The 11,550-nt window shown below is 62.0% G+C and overlaps 1 protein-coding gene across 2 annotated transcripts in view; it reads right to left on the reverse strand.

The window, feature by feature from the left end:
- SLC8A2 (solute carrier family 8 member A2) overlaps positions 1-10,954 on the reverse strand; it is a 28,353-nt gene extending 17,399 nt beyond the window's left edge. The window contains exons 1-3 of one of the 2 annotated variants that reach the window (XM_079119854.1): positions 10,786-10,954; positions 6,411-7,101; positions 1,804-2,468 (exon numbers count right to left, since the gene is read on the reverse strand). In XM_079119854.1, coding sequence (XP_078975980.1) covers positions 1,804-2,468; positions 6,411-7,085 — 1,340 coding nt within the window. In that variant the 5' untranslated portion in view covers positions 7,086-7,101; positions 10,786-10,954. Of the gene's footprint in view, positions 1-1,803; positions 2,469-6,410; positions 7,102-7,341; positions 8,344-10,785 lie in introns of those variants that run through there. The other variant, XM_079119853.1, reaches the window with a different exon arrangement.
- Between the last annotated feature and the right edge of the window lie 596 nt (positions 10,955-11,550).

Here is an 11,550-nt window from a genome sequence, read left to right on the forward strand (position 1 = left end):
CCCGCACACAGCGGGTGCTCAGCGGGAGCTCCTGGACGAGGGGTCTCCCAGGCCTACCCGAAGAGGGCTAAGGAGCCGAGGCAGTGGCCGCGGTAGCGCGAGCTGGTCCCTCTTCCCGGCACCGCGCAGCGCAGCGTCCATTCCGCAGCACGTTTTGACGTGTGTGGTCGTTCTCACCATTTTTGCAAGGTGAGTGCGGGGACTCTGCTGCCTGGTTCATGGTGCTGTGCCCACTGGCGCACAGTAGGTGCTCAGGAAGCTTCCACTTCAGGCACGGGGCGCGTGGGGGCGCGCTTGTTCTACCCGGTAGCCGCACCTGTGCTGGAGCCCCGCCAACGCAAAACCAGGCCGCTGAGGGTACAGGGGCAGCGCCAGGACCAAGTCTGTCGTCTGAGTCACCACATGCGCTGAGTGCCCACTAAAGGCTAACCCTGCTGTGACTGCAGGGGACAGCCACTTACCAGGCAGGAAAACACTGAACCCAGCTGTTCCAGTCGGCAAGGGTGTAGATAAGTTATGACCAGAGGGAGGTGGGGGGTAAGGGAGTCTCTGCTGGTTCCTTCGCCATTACAGATGCGCCTAGAATCGCCTCTGGCACAGACTAGCCACTGGGTAGATGGAGATAACGGGCGGCCTAGATCAGCCCAGTAATAAGATGTACACTAGAGCTGCAGCAGCGAAGGCCGAACAGCTGACACCAGAAGCCAGCAGCAACACGGGAGGCACAGTGTGAGGGCAGGACCTCATCTGTCTCCAAATCGGGCACAGACTGGGCTCTGCACTTTCACTCTGAGCATGAGCACGGGGCTCTTATCCTCCCAGATACAGACACACAGTAAAACGACAATCATCAAACAGCATGGCTCCCAAACAGGAGGCGCAGATAATGAAAACCTCACCCTGCCTACTACTATGTGTGAATGCCTGGGAGAGTGCCTGGCACACAGTAGGCTCTCCATGAACCTCACTTATTACTAGGATCCTGGGGAGATCTCCCTACAGGAAACAAAGCATGTAATAAAGCTCCATTCAGAGGGCAGGGCCACCAAGCAAGAGCTGTGCGTGACTCCCAGGTGCTGGAGCAGCGGCCGGGGAACAGCCCCCACCTGCACAGCACCTAGGACAGTGGCCAGGATAGGTGGACACCCCCCCCCCCCAAATCAAGGTTCTCTAAGCACCAGAGAGGGGCTTGTTCCCCTAAGGAACCAAGCATTTATCAGCATTGTAACAATGACCACAACAGGGGGCAGGTCCCCAAGCCCACAGGGAGAAGAGGAATGGCAGGGGGGCAGTCTGCAGGCAGCCAGGCTGTCCTGTCCAGCCGTGTGTGCCAAGGGCCTGGCCCAGTGTCTGACACAAAGAATTCTGTCAAGAAGGAATGGTTGAGGGCCAGGCGCCATGGCATGAGCCTGCAATCCCCCAGCTATGTGGGAGGTTGACAGGTGGACCACCGGTTCCAGGCCAGCCTGGGCAACCTAGAGAGACTGTCTCAAAACAAAAAATAAAAAGACTATATTAGCAGGGTGCAGTCATCCCAGTGGCTCCGCAGGCTGAAGCAGGAGGATTGCAAGTTCAAAACCAGCCTCAGCACCTTAGCAAGACCCTGTCTCTAAATAAAAACACAAAAAGGGCTGGGGGCGTGGCTCAGTGGTTAAGCGCCCCTGGGTTCAATTAATAATAATAAATAATAAATGAATGCATGCCGCAGGTGAGTCCACAGCAGGGCAAGGACGGTCGGGGACGACCCGAGGCCATGAGCCCGCAGGCGGGCAGCGGCGGGGCGCGGGCGCCCGCGGGACCCACCTGTACTCGTAGTCGGAGCCCGCCTTGGCCGAGCCGTCCTCCGTGCGGTAGTCCACGTAGAAGGTGCTGTTGCCCTCGCCGCCCTGGCAGGCCACGGACAGCAGCACCGAGCCGCAGTTCTCCAGGCAGTGGTACAGGCTGGGCTCGAAGAAGATGCGACTGGCACCGTCGTCCTCGTCCTCGCCCGCGCCGTCGGCCGGGGCGGCTCTGCGCGAGGCGTCGGCCGCGTGTCGCCGCAGCACGTTGCCCGCGCCGGTCATCAGCCGCGTGGCCTGGATGCGGTAGAAGGCGCGGCTCTTCTGCTGGTGCAGCAGCGCGTAGTAGTTGGCGATGCCCACCAGCTGCTCCAGGTCCTTGTCGGGGTGCTTCTGCTTGAGGTCCTTGAGGATCTGGATGACCTCGCGCCGGCTGGCGTCCAGCTCACGGGCCTCGGCGGGGCCCGGGCCCAGGCCGCCCAGCTCGCCCGGCGCCTCGCCGCCCACGAACGTGCCGTCCAGCTCGATGCTCTTGGGCGGGTCGCCCTCGGCGCCGATGATGATGCCGCTGCGCGGGTCGGTGCGGTAGCGCTTGTACACGTATTTGTAGAACAGCAGCCGCTTGTCGGCCATCCAGGCGAACACCACGCACACCGGGAAGAAGACCAGGGTCAGCAGCGCCTCCCACACCTGCGGGGGCCAGGCGTCAGCACGCGACCTCCGCGCCGGCAGGGGGCGCACCCCGCCAGTCCCCAAGCCGCCGCTCAGGTCCGCGACTCGACCCACTGGGCTCCCTCCCTCCTGTCTCTACCTCTCTGCCTCTCCCCACCCATCCACTCGCCCATCCATCCATCCACCCACCTACCTATCCTTCCACCTACACACCCACCCATCCATTCACCCACCCACCCATCCACCCACCTACCTATCCATCCACCTACACACCCACCCATCCATTCACCCACCCACCCATCCACCCATCTACCTATCCACCCATCTACCTATCCATCCATCCATTCACCCACCCATCCCTCCACCCCTCCACCAGTCCCCTTGAACACATTGCCGATCATGCCCGGCTGCTTAGGTGCCAGAAGCTCACACATTCTCAGCCACCACCCTGTGGTTCCAGCCCCCGTGAAGGGCAGAGCCGGGTTCATGTGCCGCTCTCACCCCTCCACCATTTCCTCCCCCACACCAGGGTTGCCCCACTTCTCCAGCCCCAGCCCTCCTCGGGGTCTGCTCTCTGCTCACAGCGTTCCCTCCACCGCCCCTGCTCCACCAGTGGCCACAGCCCTTGCCAGATCCTCTGTAGAACCTGCATGGCCCCCAGGGGCAGGACTCTTGACTCCAAAAGAGGCTCAGGTTTGGATCATCATCTCCAAGCCTCTTAAATGAGTTTCCAAGCACAGACGAGGCCGTCCCGAGCGGAGAGCTGGGCTCTACAGGGGGCTGGTGGCCTGGCCTCTCTGTCCATAAAACGGGGACATCTCGGAGGTGGAATGAGCATGTGCATGCCCAGCATTGCCTCCTGGCACATGGGAACGCTCCAGAAGTGAAGTAACATTGTCATTATCATTGCCACTAGTCTGACTGTCTCGGGCTCAATGAGTTCCAAGGCTCAGCTGGCTCAGCTGGCTCAGCCTGGGCACATTCAGGAAACACCCACCAAGATTTGTCAGTGTGCCCTGCGTGGTGACACACGCCTGTAATCCCAGACCTGGGAGGCCGAGGCAGGAGGATCACAGGTTTGAGGCCAGCCTTGGCAATTTAGGGAGGCTCACGCAACTTAGGGAGACCCTGTCTCAAAATTTAAAAAAAGGCTGGGGGTGTAGCTCAGTGGTGAGCACTTGTCTAGCATGCGTGAGACCCTGGGTTTGCCACCCAGCACGGCGATAAAATGTAAAACGGTACAGGTCTGTAATCACAGTTACTCTGGAGGCTGAGGCAGGAGGATCACAGATTACAATTTAGCAGGATCCTGTCTCAAAATAAAAAATAATAATTAAAAAAAGCTCAGAGGTAAAGTGCCTTTGGGTTCAATTCCCAGTACTGGGGAAGAATAAAAAAATAAACAAAATGGTTATCTGAAAAATGCCCACTTCAAACGCTACATTTCTTAGTGAAGATAAAGAAGGAAAGACAGAAGGCAGTGACCGCTGGCTGGCCCCAGAAGCCCTTCCAGGCGGGCGGGGCAGGGACACACCCCACTGTCCTGTGTTCCCCACAGCCAGAGAAAGGGCTCAAAGTCACAGCGGCAGGGGGAGCTGCGGACCCCCTCCGGAGGCTCGGTTGAGCGCCACCGGGCTGCGGAGCCTGGTCACTGGAAGGAGTCCGGGCTGGGCGACCTGCCCTGCAGCTGAGGGACAGGCGCCTCTGACAGGCTCACTGTCCCCCCAGAGCCCTTGCTGAGAACGGGCACAGGGGATGCCCACCTGGCAAAGGCGCTGAGACACCCCAGGTCTCCGCAGGCAAAATGAGGTGGGGATGAGTTGGCACGACGACCTGGAGGGAGGTCATGACCCTTGACCTCTGGCCACTCCTGGACATGTCCACATAACAGGACTGTCTGTCCTGCCTCCCTTCAGAAGGTCCCATGGACACCCAGGGTCATGGGGCCGTTCCTAACAGTGCAGACCGAGACCCCGCCACGCGTGGACAGCTATGGACGCGGGAAGCCCTCTGCGCAGGCAAGTTCGTGAACGGGAAGAGCAGCTGCTGAAGCCTTTGCGGAGCGATGCAGCCATGATCAGAGCAGCCCCGAGACCTCGGCACTATGATGACCCCTACTTTCAGGTGGGGAATGTGAGACAGAGAAGGTAAGGGACTTGCCCAAGGTCACACAGCCAGAGAGAAGCAGAGGTGGGATTTGACCCTAGGCCTCTGACTTTAGGGACCAGTAGTGTAAAGAGGATGTAACAAGATATTTGATGTAAAAATAGGGCATTGGAGTTGGGAAGGGCAGCACATGCCTCGTCATCCCAGCGACTCAGGAGGCCGAGGCTGGAGGATCAGAAATTTGAAGCCAGCCTTGGCAACCTGTCCAGATCCTAAGCGACTTAGCTAGGCCCTGACTCAAAATGAAAAATGAGGAGGGCTGGGCTGTGGCTGGGTGGGAGCACCTGGGTTCCATCCTCGACACCACAAATAAATACATAAATAAACAGCATATAAAGTCAAGGCCCCTTTCACAGATCAGATGTGAAAACTGAGGCCCAGAGAGGGTACAGGCTTTGTCCGAGGTCACGCAGCATTTGTGGAGAATAGCTAGAGGTCGACTGATCCTCCCCCTCTTGAGGTCACTGCTCCGGCAGGAAGTGGCAGCACCTCATCTCATGTCCCTTCTCCACGGGAAACGTCTGTGATTCTGGTCTCCCTAGTGCTGCTGGAGGAGCCGGGTGGCTGCCTCCATGCCCAGGCCGAGGCTGGGGTGTTCTCCTGCCTCCCTGCCCCCAGGTGTCAGCCGGCTCCTTCTCAGAGGGCCTCGTCCTGCCTGTACGTCTGGGTCAACTTGGGAAGACGGCCTCCGCTCGGCAGCCCCTGAAGACCACGGGGCGCCCTCCTGGCACTTTCACCTGGTGGCCAGGACACTCAGCCATGGAGTCTGGGTCTGTCTCCCCCTCGCCCCTCTGGGGTGCCACCATCGCCCCGTCCCCAGTCCCGCCTGAACCCCGTCTGCCCTGCGCACCACCCTAAAGCTTCAGATCCTGGGGAGGAGACACCAGCTGGCAGAATCTGAGGGCTGGGGCAGATCCCGCCCCGGGGACGGAAGCCCAGCGACGCCAATGAATCATGCATGTGCCAGGAGGGAGGCGGTATGCAAACGAGGTGGCCTCGGGCCTGGGAAACAGATCCGAGGCCAGGCCTGCAGAGACCCGGGCAAATGTGAGGCAAATGACCTGGGGACGCAGGTGTCCACGGGCAGCCAGCTCTGGGCTCCCTCTCGCTGCTGGAATAAACCGTGCGAGCGGATGCCGGGCCGTGTGGACGCCGGGCTGGCTGGCACGCGCTGCCCTGAGCAGCATGAATCACCTCGACACCAGAGACCCATCTGAATAATGAACGAGCCGAGCAGCCGGGCTGCATGTCTGAATTCCGCAGCGGCGGCAGGCCCGCAGGCAGGCGGGGTACACCGTGTAAATCGCGCCCAGTTACCCGGGCCAGTTAGCACCGCCAGAAAACAGGAGGCTGGCGCGTGCCGTGGCTGTGTCCCCAATGATGCAGATGGACCAGCACGGGGGAATACGTCACGCAAACAGCGTGAGGCTCGGTGAGGCCGCCAACACACCTGGTGTGCGCCGCACAGATCGCAGGCGCTCAGCACACACGCTGCCCTGTGGAAACGAACCCTCTTGGGGGTGCAGTGGAAAACGGCCGGTCCTGCTCCCCGGCGAATGACCGCTGGCCGTGCCTGCCCTGCAGACGTGGTTTGGGAGCTCCAGCAGGACCCCAGCCTGACTCCCCCTATGGGGCTCAAGCACCTTGTGCAGTGTCTGACCTGCACAACCACACCTGGCGGCCCTCAGATGCGAGCGTGCACTTTTGCAGAGGTACAAATGAGCACTGCAGGCCCAGAGCCATCCCTGCGGGCTCTGCCCCAACACAGGCACCACGGTCTGGGTCCTTGCTTACCTGGACCACGCCCGGGGAGAAGACGGCCAGGATGAGGTACAGCCAGACGTAGGCAAAGATGCTCCAGGAGGCGGTGACGAAGAAGACCCTGAGGTGCTTGATCTTGCGGCTCTCCCCGGCCGGGATGACGTAGACGCACACGGCGATGACCACGAACATGTTGAAGGCGGCGCTGCCCACGATGGTGCCCGGGCCCAGCTCGCCGGCCTGGAAGTTGTGGCCGCAGACCTCGATGACGGACAGCAGGATCTCGGGCGCCGAGGAGCCCAGGGCCATGAGCGTCAGGTTGGACACCGTCTCGTTCCAGATGCGCACGGTGCCCACGCTGGTCTCGCCGTTGGCCTTGGTGATGGTGATCTCCTTCTCCTTGGACGTGATGACCTCGATGGATGCCATGAAGCGGTCGGCGATGATGGACACGCCCAGGAACATGTAGACCATGGCCACGAAGTAGACCACAGCGCGGGCGGCCTTGTCGCCCAGGGAGGGGTCGTCGGGCTCCCACACGGGCAGCAGCACGCCCGGCTGGCAGCGGCTGGAGCCTCGGCAGCCCCCGGCGCCCGCGTCGCTGTCGTTGGCCGGGCGCGGCGGCAGGGAGGGGGTGGGGGTCGCCGCCCCGGAGCACGGGGGCGCCCCCAGGAGGAGCGCCACCCCCACCAAGGCCAGCGCAGCCATGGGGCGCGGCGGGGTCCTGGGGAGGAGGAGGTGCGGGTGAGGGGAGCCGGCACTGCCGCTCGCGGGGTCTCGGGAGGGGGCTGAGGGCCTGTGGGCCAGGGAGACACGCGGGGGTCAGACCGAAGGAAGAGGCCCGGGACGAAGGAGGCGCACAGAGGACCTGCAGTGCCACGTGGGAAGGCAGGTTGGCCTAAGCACCTGGGGAACGCATGGTGCGCCCTGAGACACAGCAGCCCGTCCCCTCCTAGGAACCTACCCAGGAGAAATAGGGCCACGTGTCCACCAAGAGGCACCTACGAGAGTCTTCATGGCAGGTTTATTGATAATAGCACCAAATCCTGAAATGGCCCAGACACCAGTCAGCAGCAAGGCAGACACAGCAGAAGGCTCATGGTGGCATAGTATACAGCCCCGAGAAAGGAGGGGAACGTGGATGTGCGCGACAACAGGAAGAAGCCCGTAGAGGAAGCAATGGATGACGGAAGCCAGGCACAGAAAGAGCACTGTTTAATCTGGTGTGAATGGCGGAGGGCTGGAGCCCGAATTTGTTAGGCAATTCCAGTGGTTGTCAGCTTGGCCCCCAGGGGGCTTCTCTTGGGTCTGTCTGTCTAAGGGGGCTGGGCAGGGGCTGCTGGAGTCTCCCCTGCATCCCTCCCTGCAGCTGTCATCTGCCCAGCATGGCCGGGTCTCTTGCTCTGGCTTCTCCCCAGGCTCCCCCCACTGCCCAGTTCCTCACAGCCGTGGCCCCCAGGCCCTGGGTGGGTGTGGGGTCCTCCTGCCCCCCTCGCTTCCCGTGGCCCGTCCGTGCTTTGGGCAGCCATTTCTGTCATGTGCAGCTCTCTTTTAAAAACACCTGTTAGCACAGGTCCTCTGCTCAGACTCCTCCATGGCTGCTGCTTCAGAACGCCGAGTCCTTTCTCTGGCCTGTAAGGTCCTGCATGTCCTGGCCTCCCCTCGCTGCCCGCCTCGCCTCCCAGCCTCTCCTCTCACCCAGGGTGCTCCAGCCACACTGCTCCTCCTCACTGTTCCTGGGATGCACCAGGCACGTCTGTTCCTCAGGGCCTTTGCACCTGCTGCTGCCCTTCCTGGGACACTCTCCTCCACACGTCCACTAGCCTTCCACCCTCTCCTGCTTCACTACCCACTCTGATGTCACTTTACCTGAATCTCTATCCAGAGGGACACCATCCCCCTGGGGGAGTCCCCACCCATTTCACAGATGAGAAGATCAAGGCTTGGAGAGGTTAAATAACCTGCCCAAAGTCCCCCAGCACCAACTCTGTGGCTCCGAGGTTCTCTCTACAAGAGGGGCTCCAAGCCTGAGCTCCTCTGCCCCGCCCTTGTGTTGCCATGGTAACCCAGTGCCTGTATAAGGAGGAGGGAGGGAGGGAGGGAGGGAGGAGGTGTCGTCTGGGTCTCCACCCTCTGAGACCCCTCTCTCTGCCATCAGCCTTAAGTCTCCCCAGTAACTTCCAATTCTGTCTAAAAAGTTCCTCTGGGAGTCTAACCCACAGCCTGCCCCCAACTCCCACCCACATACCCATGGGCTGGGAGCTGCTCCTCTGGGGGAGGGAGGCAGAATGTTGGCAGAACTTCTCCAAAAGGAGCGGGAGTGTGTTGAGGCAGGGGCGGGGAGAGGGGTGGCCCTTAAAGGGCCACTGCACAATTAGCCCCCTCGGCAAGGCCCCCAGTGATGCATCTAATTATCAGCCCCCTAATTAGCAACGACTTAGGCATAATTACAGACCCACCAGGATCCAGAGCAAACACTTAGACTCGCTCCTTCCTCCCTCCCCCACGGGCCACCAGGGAGTCAGAAATCCTCCAACACATCTGACCCTTTCTCTGGGAGGGGGCCGCAGCCTGGGAAGTCTACCGCAAGTCTAACCACCTGTCTCTGCCGCCACGGCCTCCAGGGAGGCCAGGGTGGGTGCACGGAGCCCTGCTCCCTGCAGGGCTGCCACGGTGGCCCCCCAGCCCACTGCCTGCAGCCGGTCCCTCTCGCGGGCCTGGGGAGGAATGACCAAGAGCCTGCGGCTCCTGCAGCTCGAGGCTCCCCTTGGCCTCCGGTCCAGCAGCAGCCCTGGAACCTAATCTGGGTTCAGCCTGCAGGGGCCACAGGATCCTGAGCCCGGGGAGGGCGCGTGGGCAGATGGCAGGCACCTCGCGGGGCCCCAGGGAGGCAGCAGCCAAGATCTCGGGTCATCTCTCTCTGGCCTCGTGGGCCCGTGGCCAGCTGGGTCAGCGGTGAGCACCCAGCTCCTCCTCACACGCGTGGGGGCTGAGTGACTGCAGGCCGAGGGGCGGGTCCCTCTGGCTGCCCACAGAGTGGGCGGGGCAGGGGCTCCGGTGGAGCTGGGGGGCAGGCAGGTGTCCCAGCCTGGGGGCGCACACACAGCTTGGCCTGGGCTCCCAAACACCAGGGGCTCACCTGAGTCTGGAGGAGGGACGGGCTTAGCCAAGTCAGGGAGGGCAGGGATGGAGAGTCCAGTGTGGGACTGCTGACCTGGTGATCTCTGAAGCCGTCTGGAGTCCCCACACGACACTGCCACGCTGGTCGGGGGCCTCACTCACAGCCAGGAAGGCAGGGCACACCCGGCCCCAGCCGTGGGCTCATACCTCCCCCTGGTCACTCACTCTCACCCACCTTCACCAGGGCCTTGTCCCTCAAGGAAGGAAGAGGACTCCTGAGCATCTGGACTCAGAAGGGTCCTTTCAAAGTCCCCAGGAGGTGGCAGGAAAGCCCTTGTAATCCACCCTACTGTCAGGTCTGAGACTGGCATGCCTCCAGAGGGGTGGAAGTGAGACTGTAGGAAGCACCAGTATGATCTGACCCAGCACCTAGTGCTGTGCCTGGAATACCAGTCACTCAGTAGTTGTCAAAAGAGTGAATAAGTCAAGAACTGGACAAACAGCAAGAGGCGTGGAAGTTAGACTGTAGGAAGGACTGGTCCAGTTTATTCGAAGAGGAAAGGAAAAGCTAGACAGAAGAAATAACTAATCAGTCCAATCTCTACTACAAAGGTTGCAGGTTAGACTGCAGGAAGGACCAGCCTCTGAATGCCAGCAACAAGGCAGGGGAGGGGCTCTGTCTTGGGGAGAGATGGGGCGGATGCCGGCTGGGAGGATGGGCGGGAGCTCCGCTGAAGAGGGGAGAGGAGTTCGGGGGACTCCAGCCTGCCGGGGGAGCCCACTCTGCGGGGGACCTTCTTCCTCCAGGTCTCCCTCTGCCAGGGGCGGAGGCAAAGGTGTGTAGGAGGAGTGACTGGCTCCCAGGGAGAGGAGGAACAGAGACCCGGGGACAGGGAGACAGGCGCAGACGGGAGACAGACTCAGAATGACGAACAGACGGACAGACAGACGGACAGGGACCAGGAACGCGGAGACCTGAGCGACAGAGAAACAGAGATGGCGCAAGAGGAGGGCAGCGAGCGGGGGGACTCGAAGTCGGCACCGGAGTGCACGGGGACCCGGCAGGGGGACCCGGCGAGGGCCGGGGAGCGAGGCAGCAGGGATGCCGGGCCAGGCGCGAGGGACCCCGAGCGCACCAGGCGCGGGGAGGCGGCGGCGGCCGGGGGCCCCGGGGCCCTGCCCACACCCGGTCCCGGCACGCGTGCGGCCCCGGCCCCCGAGCGCAGCCCCGCGGGGCCGCCGTCGCCCCCAGCGTCCCCGTCCCACGCCCCGCGCTGGGGTCGCTTACCTGCGCCTGCAGCCTGGGGCAGGTCCCCGGCACTGGGCTGGCAGCGGAGGGCGACTCCGCCAGAGGCAGGGAGAGCGAGAGAGGAGCGGAGCCTGGAGAGGGAGCCGCGCCGGAGCGGGGACAGGGGAGGGGGCCGGAGGGGGAGGAGCCGGGAGGCGCGGGGCGGGGCCGGAGGGGCGGGAGGCCGGGAGGGGAGGCAGCCCGAGCCTCCGACCCAGACTCCGGGTTCAGCACCAGAGGCCAGGGACAGCAGCGGAGGGCGCTGTGGGAGAGTGGGGGAGCGTGTCCGTCTGTGAGGCACCCCCGTCCGCCTCCGAACACACACGGCCAGTCTCCGACCCATACATGGACCAAGAGACGCAAAAGCAGCCACAAATAGTTACAGGCTCACAGAAGGGGGGGCAAGAATGTTTGGCCAGTCGATCTAAATTTGCACAGGGCGCCTGCGCAGTAACCCGCACAAAGAAGGCCGGAAACAACCACAAAGGCACCCATTAATAATAATAACAACGGCTGCCATTCACACAGCCCCCACCACGTGCCAGGCACCGTTAGGACATTTTTTTATAATGGCCTGACACATGTTGACACAACTGGCTCCCGTGCCAAGTCTGGGAGGTAGATGCTATTATTAGCTCCATTTCACAGGTGGGGAAACTGAGGCTGGGATGGTGAAGCGCACCTCGGGCTCCAGGTCCCTCAACCACCACACTCCACCGCTGCAGGCTGAGGTTAGGGCAAGAGGTCAGGAAACTGCAAGCTTAA

The sequence above is a fragment of the Sciurus vulgaris genome (assembly GCF_902686455.1).
Source record: "Sciurus vulgaris genome assembly, chromosome: 17".
Lineage (NCBI taxonomy): Eukaryota > Metazoa > Chordata > Mammalia > Rodentia > Sciuridae > Sciurus > Sciurus vulgaris.